We start from the raw sequence: 20,862 nt of genomic DNA on the forward strand, positions 1-20,862 counted from the left end.
GGAGCTCATGAATTTAACCAAATGAGCGACACACATTCTTAGAGAGGTCTCTATCGCTCATGCTGGAGATCAGTTCATTGCTGAGGTTTGGCAGGATTGTGTGTAAATGTGTGTGTGTCTTCATGTTTGCGGCATTGTAGGAGACACAGTGTGAGATCTACGAGGAAGCAACTTTTCCACCGATAGACAAACTTCCATACTTATTCTGTAGTATGCACTGTATACTAGCCATATGGTATACTTTTTTGTAGTTAGTGCATAAGTTTGATTTATTTTATTTAGAGCTGCAACTAACAATTATTTTCATCATCATTCAGTTGTTTTTATGACAATTTTAGCAATTGATTGTTTACGTTATAAAATGAAAGAAAATAGTTCCAGCAGCACAGCGTAACTTTGTCAAAGTGGTTGTTGCTTTTTCTGAATAACATGTCATGTAGTTAAGCTCAATGGTCGTCTATAGAGACGGCCTTGATTCTATCATGCTTCCATAATATCAGCACTATAAAGGAATCACTTACTTGCTGTTTGAAGGTCTAGGTTTGGGTTGCAGCAGGTGAATGAGTGAATGAATGAGTGGAGTGCATGCAAATGTGCAGTGCGTTACGTTTGTAACAAAATAAAGAAGCTATAGTTTGATGCCTGCTTCAAAGTATTTAAAAAAAACTTAAGCTCAACATTAAAAATTCTAAGCGAAAATATTTTTTTGCCCATAGCTTGCTTGCAAGCGATTGAAAAACTTTCTTTTCGGCGTCCTCATGTCACTCCCTTGTGTCTGTTTCTAAATGATGATGGACGCATGGTGATTGTGTCATTTAAAACTCAAAATGCGATGTACTCAGTTATTTAACAAAGCTAAACAAAAATGGCTCCTACAGCTATTAAAGAGAGAGGAGCAGCAAAACCTTATATTTTAATTGTATTGGTTTGTACTAACAGAAAATGATTCAGTGTACGATAAACGCTACACAGTCTTCATTCCAAAACACTTGCCTAAACTCTTATTAGACTTAAAATTAACTATATTTATATTACCCTGTGGACACATGTTAAGTTTACATTCAGTGTTACTTTTCCATAGAATTAATACTTTATTTCCCTTATACATTGCATTATGGGATAATAGTGTCCCATTAACCATACAGTCAAACATCAATCTGATTTAATTTCCTGTTTTTTGTCACTTTTATGGTGTGAACGCGCTACATACCTGCTAGAATCAGTATGTAGTTTGGAAGTAGGACACGGTGCAGGTATTCATCACTCTGTCAGCGCTGATGTACCATGTATCTCTCTGTTTCCTTTCTGTCACATGCACTCACGCAGGCGCACACCTGCAGATACATTCAGCCACCTTTCTGCAACAGAATACCTCTCACATACACACAAATAAACACTGATGCTGTATCTTAACAACCATAAATATACAAGCACACGTCTCCCTGGAGAACCGCCGGGAGATTTAAGTGGCCTTAAATAGAAGAAGACTTAAGGAAGCAGAATATAAACGAGCCATTTTCCTTCAACATGCAGGATTTCTCCGTCTGCCCGTGTCTTCAGATGTCCGTCACTTCAGACATGCTGAGGTCTCTTGCATCCAGACATGTGGTGATTCGCGGCGTCTTCTACACACGCCACCGCGTCAAGCTGTGAGCTCCACTGTCTCCATAGCCGGTGTCAGTAAATCAGGCTTCATTCATGTCAAAATTAATACGCACGCCTGGATTCTGTCAGTGTGTTTGCTTCTCACTGCCCTGTTGGCAGCGTGTGTTTCTGCAGCTTAATGTTCTTGGAACGAGCTGTGTTGTGGTTATACGATGGATTGAGTTTATGACTTGACATGTAAACCCAATTTTCACATTTACAAAAGAACTCCAAGCGTTATGTGTTGTCAGTGTCACATTCCTATAAGATCCAATCACTGAGAACTGTGTGTGTGGTATATATATATACATGTCTGGCTCTACGCGTGTGTATTTTGCGGGCTTTTTCAATACCCTTAAGTGACTCCAGATGTCCCAAGGCAGCACGCCGGTGGGTCCCATTCAACAGCAGTTCTTTGACTCTGTTAATGCCTTGTATATAAACCTCCCATAACAACTCCCATTAGATACAAATTAAGAGCGTGGGTAGTGTGGGCTAACACTTGTGTGGGTGGCACATACAGCGCACATGTGTGTAATAGTTTTTTCTCATAATAACTTCCAAACAAGTGCAGTTAATTTGCCAACTGGGAACAAAATCCTGTAAGTTTCCTTCAACCTCCGTTCCACCAGGCTATCTCTCCCTCCGCCCTCTTTCCCCGAAAGACATTTCAAGAGTGGAGAAACTCAGTTTTACCGGGTGTTTCGTGCACTTTCGTGCCCGCAGACACGCTTCGTTGTGAATGTGAACACCAGTTTTCCACAGGCACATGTTAATCTCAGCAGCTGTGACACACAGACGTGCACTTACTGGAAAGCCAGAGAAAATGGTTTTAGTTCATCAGGATGGAAAAAAGAGGAGTAACCGCATGATAACTGTGTGTGTGAGGGTGAAGCTGGCTGAGAGTCTGGTCTACACACTGTCTGTCTGCTCAGAGAGGGATTTGTCTTTATCAGCAGACAGTCAGACCTTGTAGGTGGTTAGATAAGATATCATGTCCTAATATGGCTTGGTTAGTCTCACTCACCACCAGAGACGTTTCAAGCTACTCATCAGTGACTTTTTTTTCTCTTTCCCTCCTCTACCTCTCTAGGTACTGTGAAATCAGATGGGAAGCCAATGGATAAATCTCGGTTAGCAGTGAAGACCTCTAGCCTTCAGCGCTCCTCTTCTGATGCCAGTAAAGACCACAGAAATGGCACCGGTGCTGGTGAGCAACGTAAACCTCCGTCCGGCCTCGTCAGGCCATCAACTGGTGGAAGTTTTGGTTTCAAGAAGCCTACCGCAGCTACCAATAACGGCACAAACAACGCCAGTTTGCCCATACCCTGCGCTTCTGCAACAGCGGGGAAGATTCCCAAAACGTCGGGTATTCCTGTCAAACCAGGGGCTGGTGGCGGCGGTGGTGGTGGTGGTGGTGGTGGTGGTGGTGGAGGAGGAGGACGTAAGACAAGTCTAGATGTTTCAAGCATCGAGCAGAGTGGTTTTCTATCTCCAAATGCCAGGACGTCTCTCCAGTACCGCTCTCTGCCTCGTCCAGCAAAGACAAGCACCCTGACTCTAACGCGGCCAAGCTCAGCTCGCCCAATGAGCACCACCATGGACACAGGCTCCGGGCTGATGAAACCGCCCCAGGGCTCGAGGCTCAAAGAACCCGCCTCTGGGATCGGTTCTGGGTTGAGTAAGGCAGGTGGTCGTGGGATCCCGAGTCCCAGTCCTGTCAATCAGACAGACAGGGAGAAAGAGAAAGAGAGGGCCAAAGCCAAAGCTGTGGGATCTGACTCTGAGTGTGGAGGAGGGTCTCTGAAGGGCAGCCCTGCTCAGACCCCCTCAGAGAACGGAGGGAAGCTGCAGGGGCTCAGACCTCCCAGCAGTGGCAAGGGCATGGATCTGCCCTCACCTAGCACACACAGGTACTACCACAAAACAGTATTTTTCAACACACTTTCATATAGAAGACAAAGTACGAATATGAATTTGCTTCAACATCGTCTGTCTTTGTCTGTAGGTTATCTGGAATGCGCAGCCTGGTGAAGCCTCCGTCCATGGCCCAGCTTGACAAGCTGAACTCAAACAGCCTAGATGTGGGAGTTCAGGACTCCCTGCCGCCTAAGATTCCTCCCTACTCTAAGCTCCAGGACCTGGTCAGCTCAGCAGGCAGCTCCACTGGCCCCTGCCTGACCCCCAGCCCTGCCCCTCTACTCAATGTGAACTCTTCGGCCTGCTTCTCAAGCTCAGGGACCGGGTTGGGCCCCAGGCAGGTCTCCTCTCTCGGGGTTCAAGGGAGCGGAGGGAGCACCTCTCCCCTGCTCTACCCTCGTCTGTCTGGGCTGCATCGCAGCATGGAGTCGCTGCCGCTGCATATGAGTCTGGCCCCAGAGCCCCAGGAGAGGGAAAAGGCGAGAGAGAGTCTGGTGAGGGGATACACCACCTTAGAGTCCCGACACAAAGATAAACAGGAAGACAGAGGCCCTCCGGCCAGCTGGAGCTCTGGAAGTAGAGTCTCATTGGGTCTCACAGACAGGTAAGATTCAATAATACTCAACTGTGCATATATTTGAATCCCAATCACATCACACCGGTATACAAAGCAGATGTTTTGTCATTCATATTTTGTAATGCTGCTATGTAACTCCACCTACTGGTCTGCTGAGAAACTGCACCAACATCATTTATTGTTCAGGGAAGTTCTTTGATACCTTATTCACTGTGTTCTACGCTACAATCTTTTATTTCCCTCCCCTTATTGAGTGGGCATGTGGAAAGCTAATTCGGTTGGCATTTGATGACAAAATACTGATCATACAAGAAAAGGTTTGGTGCCATTCTGTGACAGCGGTGGCATTTATGAAGAGAAACAACGCCTATTCATATCTTCAAAGACGAGATAATAACAATCCACAAAAATGAAAATGAAAACACAGACTGGTAGAGATGTCGTGGTCTTGTAAGGATATACTCTGAATATACTTAAAGGGATAGTTTGGGTGTTTTAAAATGGGGCTGTATGAGGTACTTATCCATAGTCAGTGTATTACCTACAGTAGATAACGGTCAGCACGCCCCCAGTTTGGAAAAACAGACAGGAGTTACTAGCAATGTTGTGGACGGGGCCGGCAGTATTTTAGCCACCTAAAAAAATGGCCCACCTAAAATACGTACGCTATATTTAGAATATTTTCGCCGCTTTACCTTGCCGTCAAACAGCCCTTTCCGACGGGGAAAGGGCATGAACACGGGAGTTGCTGGCCTACCGCTGCCTCTGTCGGTTAGTTCGTTTGTGCTATTGTGTGACTTTGGTGAATCCAAACTAACCAAAATGACACAAAAACACAAACAAACTAAACTAAATTTAATTTGTGATTTAATCAGAAAACCAGAGATGAAACAAAAATCCTGGTGAAATGCAAGAGGATTCTTTACCTCCATCACCATCCCATGGTAGTCACAAACTGAAAGATATTGTTTATTTTCATGTTGCATGAGATGCTTAATATTGCCTAAATTATAGAATATGGTTTAATGAGGAGGCTAAAAATCATATTTACATTATGAACGCAAACAACAAGTAAAGGCCCCCACATGCATGCACACCCACCTATATACACTCACATACAGAGACTGGGGGGTTTCTAGACTATTATTACTACGAGCCTATTATCAGTGTTGTACAGGCCGCAGTGACTGAAGTCATAATTACTGGCTGACACCAGCTGTCTGCCAGTCGTACTGTGCTTCTTTGTGCCTGCTGCCTGTTCCTGAGAGTTTAATAACTGCCTACAGCAGTGGTTAAATAATGTCATTGTTTAATCTCCACAGTTCTCAGAGAGACAGAAACACGCTGCCAAAGAAAGGTTTAAGGTAAGTGGACACGCACACACACATACAGCTACACGCTCTTAAACACCACACGCTGTCATGCACTGATCGTTTGACGCAATTTTGGCACAGTCGTTTAATTGCACACACACAGAGATCCCATTGATAAGATCCTCAGTGAATGACAGATTGTGTTAATCCTCATCATCCCTGTCACTTGTAAATCCTGCTTTAATCCCCTCAAAATTGTTTCTCATTGTGTCACTGCCAACATTTATTTTTGTTACTTGGCAACACTTAACCCCACCTATTTAGCATTTAAAAACAGTATATAAAAATGTATAGATATAAGATCTTTTTAAAGGTCAAAAACTTCAACTCCTCCTGCTGGTATATAGACAGATTATTATTATAAAATATGTCTTCATAGGAGAAGTTAATACAATTTTGTACATTAATAAACACTTATTTACACCCTATATGTGTCCTTAACTACATTGTAATGTGTTGTAAAAATATATGATATGTTTATATCCTGCTTATAGATGATAAATAACGGCTTTCATTTCGGAAAGCTTTAAACACAATGTGACTTTAAAACAACAATTTACGTTAAATTTAATACGTAACAACAGATCTATAATGACTGACAGTTTCTTTATTTACCATTAGCGACACTGACTTTGTCCACTGTCTGTGTAGTTTCAGCAGTGCCTCGCAGGTTGAGGAGGAAGGGAAGGAGAAAGGAGACAGGAGACACTCTCATACTATCCTCAGTATGACCGACTCGCTCACTCTTCCACTGCTGTCCTCACCCACCTCCCTGCCCCGCACCTCTAAGACCAGCATGGGTGAGTTTAAACACATGTACACACACTCAAAAGAGTATGAATAGCGCTACACTAATAATGCATTTCGTGTATAACATCACTAACTCTCTTACCTTTGACCCCTCTGCTCTCTTACTAGTACCCAGCCCTGTCAGCGGACCTCCGAGGATGACTCGATCCAACAGCATCCCGACACAAGACGCCTCTCTGGAGCTGTACGGAGCGTCTCCGCTGGGCAGCACGCTTTCGCTGGCCGAACGCCCCCGCAGCATGGGAATGGTTCGCTCCGGATCCTTCAGGGACAAGGAACCCGACGAGGGTGAGCCCACTGAATTATTTTTTTTACGACGTTCTATTCAGTGTTGTTGTGCAACTCAGTTTGTAATTAGTTTGTTTTTGTTGCTCTTAAGTTTCAGTTCATGGGTCTGTACTCTCCCTGGCGTCCAACGCCTCGTCAAGCTACTCCTCGGTGAGTGTGGGCGGCATACAGACTCAGGTAGCTACACTTCCGTATGTGATGTGGTGTGAGTGCGTGTGGATGTTTGTGTGTACGGTGATGCTTTCCTCTCGTTTCAAGAGAGACAAGACTTTCTCCCTTGGTATGCCCAATACCTTGTTAGTCTCCTCTCCTCTCCTCTCTCCTCTTCTCCTTTTGTCTTATCTAACATCTTGACTTTTATTCCTCCTGCTTCCAAAGGCTGAGGAAAGGATTCAGGGAGAGGTAAGTGTGTTCTTTCCTGCTCTTTCTTCTTCTCCGTCTCATTTCTGCCCTCTCATCCATCACTCTCATCGCTGTTGTCTGTGGGAGAACAAGTCCGTCATTCATTTCATGAACAACATTCACTCAAAGTCACTCGTGTAATGTCAGCCACTGTCAGCTCTAGTAACCTCGTTTTCTTCAGAGTGTAACATGCCTGTTTTCCCTCACAGCAAATCCGTAAGCTGAGGAGGGAGCTGGAATCGTCGCAGGAGAAGGTGTCTAACCTGACGACACAGCTGACGGCAAACGTATGTACTGTTTGTCTGCTATCTTACTCATCGTTAATAAATGGGAGTACCCACTGGCATAAAGCACCCAAATAACTTATTTTTCTTTGTAGCAGTCTCAAAATTTCTTCTTAAAAAATATTCAAATTTAACTTAATGTCTTTTGGAAATATTCTTAAATAAATAACATTTTATCCCCAAGTGGTTTTCAATCCTTAAAGAGAATTTTCCATCTCACAAAATGTCCGTTGCAGTGAAACAAAAGACGGACGGGGTCTGTCAACCATGTAATAAAAGGAAAATGCCAGAAAAACAGTCCAATTAAAAGATATATCAGATAAGATATCATAAAGAGAAAAATGTTGCTCTGTGCAACCACACTCTATTTGAATGACATTTCCCATTATTAAAGCTACAATATGCAGCCTTTCACCTTCAGGCAACATATTTGTAGTCACACCTCCTTCCAATTTTACACCCTAAAACTTGTCACTCATTTTGATGAACTGTCCACCTCACTGACATCTACCCTGAGGCCAAGGTAACTGATACTCATAAAGACATCACGAGTGTCGAGTAAGCGACAGCAGGCAAAGAAAAAGCAATGTCAGGCTGTCGTCAACCGTCTTCTTCTTTTGTTTCTTACCGCTTAATGTAAAAACAAAAAAGAATTGCATAGCACATTAAACTTTCTTCAGATTATGTTAGATGAAAAATCAGAAGAGCCTTCTGTGTGTGTCCTCTTGACTTTACACGCTGGCTTGCTTTCCTCACGTCCGTTTCTCTTCTTGTGCACTGATTTGTTTAAGCTGAACCGCCAATCAGAGTGATTTCTCTCACTGACGGGCTCCAATTCAACACGTTGAATCAGCCAAAAAGCTTCCGACACGGGCCGACTAGAGCCGATGGTGCGGGACACACCGCAAAAACTAGGCTGACAGACGCTCGTCGACGGCCCAGAAATTGTCTGACAGCCGACCGTCGGCTTGGTGTGACAGGGCCTTTAAATACCTTATTCCTCTGTGAAATCGAGTTCTATTGTTATCCAAAAACTATTAAAAACACATCAATGATCCACATCGTTGCACTGGGTGACATGTTCCATTATTATGACGAACATGGGCACTTGTTCTGTCCCACATATAGTACACCGCCCTGCTACATTTGCTAATAGCTACAGTGCCCAGCTGTTCTACTGTACTCAGCCTCTTATTCATGACCTGTTTTTAAAGACTTGAGTATTGCCAGCCAATCCAATCCTCACTCTTCCCTCCTTCACAAACACTTTATTTTTCACACAACGCAAGAGAATTTACCCTTCAGATAAGATAGAAAAGAGACACAAAGAGAGAGATTTAACATCTAAGCTGTGGTATGCCAGTCATCGATCATTTCTGTGCAGCCTCAGCATATTCCTTATCTATGTGGGGCCTGAATAATGCTAACCTCCTTCTGAACCTACACATACATACTCACATACACACAGGTGCTTTGCCCTTTCTCTCCACTCTGCAAGGTTGTTTCTGTACGACCACCCTGTCAGCGTTTCCACTGGTCCAAGTGCAGCATTACAGCGCAGCCATTATGCACGGCTTCATGCAGCACATATCAGTCAAGTGTTTCTGTGTGTGAGACATTTTTTTTCATACGGTTTGACCTTATTATGCGAGGGCAGCAGTGAATAGGCAAAGCAGGTGCACAGGATCACAACATGATTATGTACTGGATTAATGACCGGGCTGTATGCATTATTTTACTGTATTAATACATTCTATAAAGGAGAGGGGAAGTAATTCTCCCTTCCTGTTCTGGGCTAAAGTGGGTGTGTGTGAGAGAGAGATTAGAGAGGAGGAGAATTTTCCACAGGGGACATCCTGTCCAGCCTTTGTGTGATATTCATCCTTTTAGCACCTCGACTTCGAGGGATAAAGGGGCAGAGGAGATCTATTGAATCTGTCCCTGCATAGGTCGTCAATTTCTAGTTTAATTAAGGCCCGGACAAACCAAACCGACATCAAGGGAACTAGCGGCAACGAAGGCCGACAATTGCGTCGCCTCACGTTGCCTGTGTTTTGGCCAAAAAGTTGCACTCGGAACGGCCGACTACCACGTCCATTCTGCGCCTGCGTGAGATGAAATAACTCTCCATACCAGCAGGTGTTGGTAGTCTGTATTCGTCATTCAAAAAGGGACACAGGAAGACCGAGGACTGCGGATATACAAGCCGTTGTAATGATACATACATGAAATGAAGCAGCGTCTGCCGACTATTTTCACACTGCTCTCACTCACCACTTAGCTTCATTCCAGATGTTCATGTCCTTGTGAAAATACCCGTGTATTGGAATGATCTGATGAGTTGAAGAAGAGCCTTCTGTGTTTTTCCTCTTGCCTTTACTCGTTGGCTTGCTTTTGTCACTTCCGTTTCTCTTCTTGTGCACTGATTCGCTTAAGCTGAACAGCCAATCAGAGTAATTTCTCTCACTGACGGGTTCCATCGACGATTAAACAAGATAAATCGGCCAAAACGCCTCCGACACAGGCAGACTACAGCCAACAGTGCAAGACACACCGCAAAAACTAGGCCATCAGATGCTCACTGACTCACTTGGTGTGTCAGGGCCTTTAGTATCTACATGTAAATGATGCTGTAAAAGACCAGTAATATAAAATGATAAAATAAATGAATAAATAATAATGTCCTGTTATAGACAACTACTTTAATAAACATTTTGGGGGAAAACATGAATTACAGCTTTTGTCTTTCATCTTTTCCAAACAGGCAAATCTGGTGGCCGCCTTCGAGCAAAGTTTGAATCTGATGACAACTCGGCTGCAGAGTCTGTCAATAAGCCAGGAACAGAAGGTAACGTCACATCCTCTCTTTCAAACACAAACACTCTCAAACCTGAATTCCAGCTGCATTCCAGCACTGTGTCCGTCTTATGAGCAGGAGGCGCTGTGTTAACACGGAGCGAGACGACTTTGATCACAGCCTGCGGTGAGGAGCTGAATGTAGGTTAGAGGCCCACAGGCTGCAGCCCCACAGGGTAACTTAGTGTGAGAAGAAGACAGAGGATCAATGAAAAACAACCTTCACTTTAGGCTGAATGAAAAGAGCAAACAGCTTCGCACGTGCACTCACACCAAACACCACATTCCTGCATTCTTCAGCCTTTTGTATCTGTTTTGCTGTGAATAAATTGATCAGCACCCGAGGCGATGTTCAGTGTGTGCATAAATGTGAGGAGTCTCTCTTGAGTGCTTCATGCCTTGCTGCTCCCACTGAAAGGCCCGTCTAGACCGCTCTAGAGAAAGTCTTTGTTGTTAGTGCCAGCGCGCTGACCTGTGCAGCTCAGCCCCGAGCACAGGCTCTTTAACCTTGAGGAGATGGGCCGGGCGGCTCTATTTAGAGTGGAGTGGGATCGACTTTAGCGCACAGTTAAGCAGCACAGAGAGGCTCTGTTGTTCTGGACTCTTTGTACTTTTGAACTGTTAACATCGTGAGGGGGATCAAACCCACCAGGTGTATGAGCTCATGCTTTGAGTTTTAGCCGTAGAGGTCAACTAAAACATCAGACAATACTACTGCTCCCCAAAAATATAGGAAAGTATCAGGGTTTCTTTTAAATATTAAAATAAGCCAAAGCATTCATTATTTTCAAATCAAAATCTATCTTTATTTGTCACATATGTCATTATAAAAACACAATGTGTTGTGAAATGCTACATTGCCATGGTGTAAGTGCAATAGAAATTATTTTCTAAACGTGTAAACGAGCACTTAAAAATATAATAATACCGGTATTATATAGAGATAAATGTAAACAAAAAGTTAAAATAGAGTAAAGTTGTAGTTAAATGTATTTAAAAAAAAGAATAAACAAGAATAAGAAGAGGCATAGTAGCACTGAACTGAGATGAGCGTGAATGGGGTAATGAGTGAAGCGGTGATAAATATGAATTACTTTGATGCATTTTTTTTATGATAAAGCTGAAACAGATCCATCAAAACTATGTATGGGACAATATAGGATTTTATTGCGGGTTGTGATAAAAAAACACTCACAATAAGTTTATTGTGATGAATTTACATTATTGGGACAATCGTGAATATCCTCACAAGTGACTTAAAAAACCTGTTTAGCTTGCTATCAGAGCCTGATTTAAAAAAATACAGGAATTATCATGTAAGAAAAAAAACAAAAACGTGTTATTTTTTATTTATTTATGCAAGGGGACTTTTTATGAATGATAATTACCTTATTTAAGATATTAAAAACATTGTTCACTAAAAAAAAGATGTCCATCAGTGATGCAATACAAATATTTGTTTCTTAACTAAATGTAAGGTTAAGTGATTCCAGTTTGTTTTAGTTTCATTTTAAGCATTTAAAGCAGATTTTGATGATGATGATTTTGATGAGATTTTGGTATAATGTTGTGAATCGCAAGTATTTTGGCCAGAATAATCATAACATGAAATTTTTATATCGTCCCATTCCTAATCCCAACCCAACTCACTGACATGTATTGAATATGTTTGTGTAGGACTCAGAGCTGCTGGATCTGAGGGAGACCATCGAGGCTCTGAAGGACAGGAATGATGAAGCCCAGGCCGTGATACAAGGAGCCTTAAACAACCCAGATAATATGAAAGGTTTGGAGACAGACCAGTTTTTTTTTCTCTCTCTCTCTCTATCTCTGCACATCTGACTGTTTCTGCACATTTTGCCTCTTTTGATGTTGAGTTTTCTTGGTCACCAGATTCCATGCAGATTCGACGTCAGAACTCATGTGAGAGCATCTCCAGTCTCAACAGCCTCACCAGTATGTCGAGTATGGGCAGCTTGAAGGACCAAGATGCCAAGAAGAAGAAGAAAAAGAGCTGGGTAAGAATGCAATGCTGCATGTGAGGCAATGTTATACTCTCACAACCTGGTGTTTGTCTATTTTTAGTTCATTCTCCGTAGTGATGATGACATAGTAGTAAGTCTGTGTTGTGTTATTTTTCTGTTTTAGGTCTTTGAGGTGAGTGCAGTCATTGTGTCCCAATAAAGCCTCTATAACTTTCTGTCATACAGCATTATGGACCATCTAAAACTGCAACACAGTTCTCCAGTACCCTCCATCTCTGCTCATTGACCTCCTAGACTGCTGATTGGCTGCCTGTTCTGTGAATATTACATTTGAACGGCTGTAATTCAGTCAGCGAGACAATGAGCAGACATGATGCTCCATAAAAAGCTCTCAGTTTAATCATCAAAGTTTACTAATTGCAGTTCTCAAGTTATGTTTCTCCTCATTTACACCATGCTTTAGTGTGTATTTTGTCCTTCATTTAAATTTTGTACAACCTTACCAAGTAAAACAACATAACTTTAACTTTGGCCTATTTGTAGAAAATGACTGGAAGCTTAAAGGAATAGTTTCTCATTCTGGGAAATATTTGTTTTCTTGCCAAAAGTTGACACTACTCTTATGTGTGTCCGTTAAATATGAAGCCAGTTAGATAAGCTTAGCATAAAGAATAGAAACAGGGGGAAACAGCTAGCCTGGCTCAGTCTGAAGGTAACAAAGACGCCTGCCAGGACATTTGTTTAATCCGTACAAAAATGGAAATGAAAAAAAACAACAGATTGTGGTGGGTGTTTCTTGGCTGGGTACAGTCAATTTCAATGTCTCTGCATAACCTCACCAGGAAGTGTGTTTGTGAGCTTTAGAGGTGCTGATAGGCAGATTTTTTTTAATCCAGGCTAGCTGTTTCTAACCTGACTCGCCAGATGGTTTGTTACATGAACCATCTGAGAAACAATAATTGGAAACTGTTTGGAAATGGGCAGGCACTTTTAAAAAATACTTGGCAGGAATGAAATATCTGTCAACTCTTACCAAAGCCAGTCGGGAGAAGTAGCTGTCAGTAGCTCCTCACAGGACGCTGATTGGCTCGTGGTCTGGCTTGCCGGCCTCAAACACATTACCTGAAGCCTTAAAAGATGGATATTTTATCCTGTGATTCTTGCGTGATCTTGCGACATTGCGAGAATCCGTGCAAGGTAAAGCAGTTTCCCCCTTCCCTTATGCAAACTAATCACCTGCTGGCTCCAGCTTCCTATTGAACAGACAAACATGAGAGTGGTATCAATCTTCTCATCCCACTCGCGGCAAGAAAGTGAATATGCGTTCCCAAAGATGACGAACCACTCCTTTAATGTTTAGCATGTGTCAGATTAATAACAATCCTAACATAACCTTCTTTTTTTTTTACCTCTCTCTGTAATAAATGCAGTAAACACTGGTTCAATCGTCCCTCTCTCCTTCTTTCTCCCTGCTCCTCTCAATCTGTGTAGCTGAGGAGCTCCTTCAACAAGGCATTCAGCATCAAGAAAGGCGCCAAAACGTACTCAGACATTGAGGAGATCGCCACCCCCGACTCCTCAGCTCCCAACTCCCCAAAGATGCTCCACGAGGGGGGAGAAGAAGAAGAAATCCAGCCCTTATCCCTTAAAACATCGGCCTCCGCCACCTCTTCTGTGTAAGTACACAAACGCCTTTACTCTACTTGCTCTTAGCTCAATAGTGAGATAGCCAGTTTAGCTTTCACGGGGGTCTGGCCCTGATGAGTGCATCGTGTTCCCTTCCAGGATCATGGAGACTACAGAAGAGGGAGACAACGAGGACACGTCGGTAACAGACTTACGCTCAGAACTTTGGGTGAAAGAGAGAGAACTGACAGACATCCGACTGGAGGCCTTAAGCTCCGCACATCATCTGGAGCAGCTCCGAGAAGCCATGAACAGCATGCAGGTTTGTTTTACCTGCATGTGCATATTCAGTACCTGAAGTATAAAATGAGTGTGCATTTGTGTGTTGATATAACTTGAATTCAACGTTTTTTTTTCCTTCCTATATCCTAGTCAACGGTGGAGAACCTGAAGGCGGAGAATGACCATTTGAAAACAGGCACCGGTCCCACCTCGTCCACCTCCCAGCCTTCAGGCCTGGCCTCTCTCCTGGGGCCCTCACTGAGGCAGCCGATGTCCCTCACCAAGTCCTTCAGCCTCAGTCTGAATGATTGTAAAGATCCAGGTAAGAGACAAACACAGCATTGCACCTATTGCTCACGCACATGCACAGTATACATAAAAGTTATATTTCTATACTCCCTTCATCTTTTTTTTCTTTTTTTTTTTTACACTCTTTCAGACGTATCTTCAGTTGACACGTTAAGTGTGTCTTCCCAGCGGGATGAGGTGTGTGCACGAGTGCTTGTCCGCATTGGAGATCAAGCAGAGGTAAACACCTTTTAATAGACACAATATCCAATAATGTCAGCAGCTTTAAATCAAACAGCTGAGACTGAGACTGTGCACTCGTTCCCTCTCTCTGCCTCTGTAGGACAGTAAGCAGCAGGAGTTCTATCTGGGCTCAGTGCCGGTCGGTGTGAGAACCGACTGGTCCTGTCTCGACTCGCTTATAGCTAAGACATTCAAGGTAAGTCAAAGCTTAGTGGTTCTAATAAATAGTGTAGCTATGTTTTGATAGATGAGTTCTTACTTATTTTTCTTTTTTCGCCAGGACTACCTGACTCAAGTGGACCCGACTGCCAGCCTGGGTCTGTCCTGTGATTCGCTGCACATGTACCAGCTGACCCAGGGAGGGCAGAGGGTGATAGGAGGGGATAAACCTCAAGCATCACCTTTTCGTTGTCTCAGCAGTGGTTCAGCTCGAATACTCGTCACTTTGAAAGGTTAGTGAGTGTCCTCGACTGATCGTAGAAACCATACTAGTAATAATTTTTCTTAAAATTGTGCATAATACCACTTTCATTTTGATTGATTTCTTAGTCTCAGTTTATTCTAGTACACTATAAAACTCAATTTTGAGACAGTGTATTTTTTTTTTTACAAAATTAGCTTTTTATTTCCCAGTAAAGCAGTTAATTAAAGATGTTCTGACAAGCAATAATCAAAGATGGACATTGTGGAAACGACTCTGAAGTTGAGGATTTCTTGCATAAAGATGTTCCTGTTTGGTAGCCAACACTGAATTGTTGAATGTCATGAATGCACCAATAGGGATAGTTTTTAAAACAGTCCCTGCTCACCACTGTATTACCTTGTAATGATAACTCAACTTTGACAAAACTGTGATGGATTTACCTCACTCGAGCAAGACTCATTATAATTTTTCCGCCATACAGAAATGAATAAAAACCAGTCTGTGTCTAGATGTTGGACATTTTTTAAACTGATATTATGCTTTTCATATTAAAGTACCCGTGAATTGTAAATAAAGGGCTAAAACATGAAAAAACATCAGCATTTCCCTGTTTTTCACATCCCATATTCACAAGTATGTAATAATAAATACTAATCCAATTGCTTTTCCATTCTCTCTCCCCTGTGGTTGCCTCTCTTTAGGTCTCAGAGAAAAATGTGTTGACTCGCTGGTGTTTGAGACACTGATACCGAAGCCGATGATGCTGCACTACATCAGCTTGCTGCTGAAACACAGGCGTCTGGTTCTGTCAGGGCCCAGCGGGACAGGAAAGACTTACCTGGCTCAGCGTCTGGCCCACTACCTCCTGCAGCGCAGCCGGACCGACTCGTCCGAGGCCGACCACGAGACCTGTCTCCTCGGTCGCAGCGCCGCTGTCACCTTCAACATGCATCGTCAATCACAGAAGGTAGCACATGACGCTGAAGACAGTTATCTAGAAGTTATTATTTTTTTCTACACAAATAGGGATTTGAAAATGTAAATTCACCCGTCTGTTCTTTCACAGGAGTTGCAGTTGTATCTGTCCGATCTAGCAAATCAGATAGACAGAGAGAGCGGAGGAGAAATGCCGCTGGTTGTTATTATAGATGACATTAGTGATTCAGCATCCCTCACTGAGCTTGTTAACGGAGCACTCACCTGCAAGTACCACAAATGGTGAGTCATTAAACACAGTCGCAGTATGTCACTAAAGGGTTGAAATAAGATTTCATGAAAGTAAATAATTTCCTCCTTTTGATATTTCAGTCCTTACATCATTGGGACGACCAATCAGCCTGTGAAGATGTCATCTAACCACAGTCTTCACCTTAGCTTCAGGTGAGCACAAAGCACGTTTACAATGCCTCCTCTTAGTTTGCTACAATATTAAATATAACATGAAGCTATCATATATCATATAAATGTAACATTTCTTGCATATGACCACAGGATGGTAATGTTCTCCAACAACGTGGAACCGGCTAACGGGTTCCTGCTGAGGTACCTGCACCGTAAATCTGTGGAATCCTACCAGGAGAAGGAGCAGGACTCCGCACGTCACCAGGCTCTCCTGCGCGTATTAGACTGGATCCCTCAGCTCTGGTACCACCTCCACACTTTCCTGGAGAAACACGGCACTTCGGACTTCCTCATAGGTGAGAGACAGTCGGTCGGTTAAAGCAGAAAACAGGAAAGATAATCGGATCTGGAACCAGTTAACATGAGATTTTCCCTCCCTCAGGTCCCTGCTTCTTCCTATCATGCCCAGTATCAGTGGCAGAGTTCAGGCAGTGGTTCATTGACCTGTGGAACCACTCCATCATACCATACCTGCAGGAGGGAGCCAAAGACGGCATCAAGGTGAGCACATGCACATGATAAATCACATATCCTCCAAAGTCCTAACAACAACAACAAGACATTCATTGCTGTATCTCTTCGTCTCTCTGTTCTCTCAGGTGCACGGGCAGAAGGCAGTATGGGAGGATCCAGTGGAGTGGGTGAGAGGGACCCTCCCTTGGCCCAACGCACAGCAGGACCAGTCCAGGCTCTTTCACCTACCTCCCCCAAGCATAGGCCCACTCAGTGAGGAGAAGAAGGCCCCCAAAGATACACCTCCACCCAGCACACTGGAGTCAGACCCACTGGTGAGAGTGAAGGTTTCTGTTGAGATGGGGGGACTAGTTAAGAGCAGAGAGGATGCATAGATGTGAAGTGTCAGTTAATCACTCTATCAACAGAAAATTAATTGGCAAACATTTTTGATCGACTTTGGGGTCCTTTTATAGGCACTAAACAGTCACGTTCTTATTTACTAAAAGACTGCACTAAGGTTTTGCACAGGTTAAATGAAAGAAAAGAAAATGTTGCTTTCCGTTTTCCAGACCTCCACAGTGAATACTGCATCACAACTTATTTAGTACAGCATTTAATGTAAATCTGACGAACTGGGCTCATTTGCATCTGCAGGCTTAATACTGTGCTGAATTAAAAAATTGAGGAGATGCAAAATTGTGCTAAATATAACCCTGTAAAACAAAACATGTCTGTTAATCTGACTCTGTGTCTCCTCCTGCTACCCAGATGGCCATGCTGCTGAAGCTCCAGGAGTCGGCCAACTACATAGAGTCTCCAGAGCGGGAAGGCTGTTTGGATCCCACCCTGCAGGCCACACTCTGAGAATAACATGCGACTGACTGTCAGTCAAGCTATGGAACTATGGACTCTTTATAACGACTGACACAGCGGGTGCAGTCCCAATGAGACTTTAAAGACTCAATAATTAACTTAACTGTGTGCTCAGTGAGCAGCTACGAAGCTAAATGTAAAGGATCTATAGAGAGAGTGATTATGGACGAAGGGTATGCTCTGCCCTGCGACTAGATTGACGATGCTTTCATAGGAAGCTGTGATGATCATGTGGTGTCTCTTCTCTTCCCTCAATTTGTTCCAGATGGGTTGTTGTTGAATCTGCAAGTGCATGGTAACCGGAATAGTATGATGCAAAAATATTACCTATAATCCTATTGATCAAGACCCATTTTTTTCTTTTTCATTTTGACTGCCACAACTTTCACCACAAACTAATTGGTGCTTACTGATGCTGGTTTTCTTTGAAGGCTTCATTTCACAAAGAAATTCATCTCAGAAGTAACTGATTTCCTCAAAAGTAGGATCATCGCTTGACGACAGCCAAAAAATGCACTTTATTTTCTACTTGTGGTAATTGGATTTAAGGAGGCTGTGTCAATGTATTAAACAGGAATCATGCAGTTCATCGGTAAATCCTCTAGATGGCAGCATCTACTCCTGCCTCAGTGCTCTCCTGGTGTGCTTTCTGACTTATCAAAGGTGCTCGGTAGAATATATCACACACTCTTTAACAGAGCTATGAAAATGGCCTTGAATGTTTTTTTTCTTATCAATTCAGCCATTGTGTCATTCATGGATTGAAATATCAGAACTGTGAAGCTGTAAGAGTAACATGCATGGGTGAATAATGAATCGGTTTAAGGGTCAGTCTGTAAAGAAAATGTCATCATGGGTGGACTCAGTAGCCGCTGGTTTCCTCCAGTAATATACTGATATAACCACAGACATTGACCCAGCTCAACATACTGTATTGTAAACACAGAAGAAAAAAAAAGCTTGTTTATGTAGTCTGCCCAAACAGGCCTAACATTTCTGGCTTTGCTTGCGTATATTCTGTATTTAGTTTTAAAACACAAAATTCTCTTGTGATAGATGAGGATACAGCTTTGAAAATCTTGATTTTGTAGGATTTTATACTGAGTCATCTTCAACGATCATCTGTATACAGCAGCAATCACCTATGTATACCTAACACGCCAATATCGCGTCACTGTTTCTATCATTTCTCATTCATCACCCCACAAGGGGAAGTGGAGAACATGACTAAAAAAAACTGCCATCAAGTGATAAGAATCTGTACAAAACAAAAATAACCTTCCTCGTTGCATTTGCTCCTTCTCACGCATTGTTTTGAGAGTTACAGTAAGAGTAAGGGCTGGAGGTAAGAAAGGCTGAAACTCATTTTTAAGTGGCTTCCTCCTGTTTCTTTCCTTTGTTTTTTTGCACATAATATATGTTAGAATACTAGATTACAGAGAGTATTTATTGCTCACATCTCGACTGTTCTCGTGAGGAAGGAAGAAAAAGACATGTAAGAGGAGGAAACTAGAGATACTCTTAAACCTCTCAGCCCCGCTGTGCCCCTTTGACCCTGAAGTACCTCAGACTGCCATTTTCTGTCCAGATGTTCCTCTACTGTCCAAACAGGGTGCTGGTGTAAAGTAGAGACATGATGCCTAAGTCTTATCTGTGCCTGAAACACAATTTGGCCTAAAGCTGCTTTCCGGCTGCTTTAATCTACCACACGGAGGCCTCAATTTAGAGGAAACATCATCACTTCCTCTCACCTACTCTGATGTCACTTTAATGTGGAGGTGGAGCGGGTTATCAATTTTGACCTTTTTGGCTGGTAGTCATGGAGATGAGCTGTTTGTTAAGATGCTGTGTGTGTCAGTTAACTCTGATGAGAATGTGTATCATGACTGGGCTGCTTGTGTGCAATTTGACACAATTTTGAAATTAAGTGTGAAAGACATCTTTGTGGAGTTGCCTGAGAGTTGGAAGCAGTGTAAGAACAGATATTAGCCTGGAGATGTAATATCGATGCATGTATCCCTGGCGTGTTCCCAAAGTTTTGTTTCATCGGACCTACCACACTTAACCTTACCACGGGAGGGATTTTTATTAACTGGACATCTTCCTCTATTCATGTTGTTATTATTAAGATTTGTTTTTTTTCTTATGCAAATATTTGTAAAGGTTACTGTCCTATTTTGTACATGACATCACTATTGTAAACACTGTAAATAGTCAGTGCATCTGCGACAACAATCACTAAAACGTGTAGAGATCTAAGAGAAGGCTTGGCCCCTGTATGCAGAAAACGGGCGTCCTTGGTGGTTTTATTGTCTTCCTCCAGTGGGAAGGAGCACTTGGCTTAAAAAAAGGGGCCTAATAATGGTTGTATGGCATGTCTCTATAAACACATCAAATCCCATATGTCTAACATTGAGCAATGGACACAATAAAGTCATGCCATTCTTCACATCAGTACCTGTCTTGGCTGTGTTTATATCATGTTTTCCAGCAGGGGGCACCAATAATCCTGTAGCCTATATAATAATTTATTAGGCTGTATGAACATTTTACTTGTATGTGGTGTTTTTTTTGTCATTGCAGAATGTTATTTTTGCAATACTTAAAGCAGCAGTGGGAAGAATTGGAGCAAATATGATTAAAAAAAAAGTTATTTTTATAAAACGGTTACTATATCCTGACAGTAGTGCATGAGACAGGTAATCTGAAAAAAAAATCATGTGCCCTCGGTGTCCTCCGGTGCTCCTAATGGCATCTGCAAGATTTCACAGACCGGAGGAAAACAACAAATCAGAGCCGAGCTGACGGCGGTCAAACTAGGCAGCGCTGATCAAATATGAATTAATATTCTGTTACTGTAATGCGTATTTCTTGCATAAAACGTTTACAGAAACATCTTGTAGTGTACCGTTTAGCTGTAAAAATTAGAAAGTTTGTGACCCGGCAGCCATGTTCAGATCAGTTGAGGAAATACCAAGCACCGCCCACCAGCCAGAGCACAGCCAATAGGAATGCTCTCTCTCTCTGAAATTTTCTGTGATTGGCTAAAGTCTCAAAGATTTTTTAAAGCCTGAAAACAGAGCCATTAGGAGGTGCAGAAGCCTCTCAGAGCACTTGAATTAGAAAGGTT

General features: G+C 42.7%; 1 protein-coding gene across 4 annotated transcripts in view; it reads left to right on the forward strand.

The window, feature by feature from the left end:
* LOC119490270 (neuron navigator 1-like) overlaps positions 1-20,186 on the forward strand; it is a 125,101-nt gene extending 104,915 nt beyond the window's left edge. For 3 of the 4 annotated variants that reach the window (XM_037773548.1, XM_037773549.1, XM_037773550.1), the window contains 25 exons: positions 2,738-3,557; positions 3,653-4,168; positions 5,464-5,505; positions 6,166-6,314; positions 6,433-6,612; positions 6,704-6,789; positions 6,991-7,014; positions 7,224-7,301; positions 10,063-10,146; positions 11,832-11,940; positions 12,048-12,172; positions 12,303-12,311; positions 13,631-13,815; positions 13,925-14,087; positions 14,198-14,369; positions 14,487-14,575; positions 14,679-14,774; positions 14,859-15,030; positions 15,704-15,969; positions 16,069-16,220; positions 16,311-16,382; positions 16,494-16,699; positions 16,786-16,904; positions 17,003-17,191; positions 17,628-20,186. In XM_037773548.1, the coding sequence (XP_037629476.1) occupies positions 2,738-3,557; positions 3,653-4,168; positions 5,464-5,505; positions 6,166-6,314; positions 6,433-6,612; positions 6,704-6,789; positions 6,991-7,014; positions 7,224-7,301; positions 10,063-10,146; positions 11,832-11,940; positions 12,048-12,172; positions 12,303-12,311; positions 13,631-13,815; positions 13,925-14,087; positions 14,198-14,369; positions 14,487-14,575; positions 14,679-14,774; positions 14,859-15,030; positions 15,704-15,969; positions 16,069-16,220; positions 16,311-16,382; positions 16,494-16,699; positions 16,786-16,904; positions 17,003-17,191; positions 17,628-17,723 (4,199 nt within the window). In that variant the 3' untranslated portion in view covers positions 17,724-20,186. The remainder of the gene's footprint in view (positions 1-2,737; positions 3,558-3,652; positions 4,169-5,463; positions 5,506-6,165; positions 6,315-6,432; positions 6,613-6,703; positions 6,790-6,990; positions 7,015-7,223; positions 7,302-10,062; positions 10,147-11,831; positions 11,941-12,047; positions 12,173-12,302; positions 12,312-13,630; positions 13,816-13,924; positions 14,088-14,197; positions 14,370-14,486; positions 14,576-14,678; positions 14,775-14,858; positions 15,031-15,703; positions 15,970-16,068; positions 16,221-16,310; positions 16,383-16,493; positions 16,700-16,785; positions 16,905-17,002; positions 17,192-17,627) is intronic. The other variant, XM_037773551.1, reaches the window with a different exon arrangement.
* Positions 20,187-20,862: the final 676 nt, after the last annotated feature.

Source organism: Sebastes umbrosus, chromosome 6 (genome assembly GCF_015220745.1).
Source record: "Sebastes umbrosus isolate fSebUmb1 chromosome 6, fSebUmb1.pri, whole genome shotgun sequence".
In the NCBI taxonomy this organism is placed as follows: Eukaryota; Metazoa; Chordata; class Actinopteri; order Perciformes; family Sebastidae; genus Sebastes; species Sebastes umbrosus.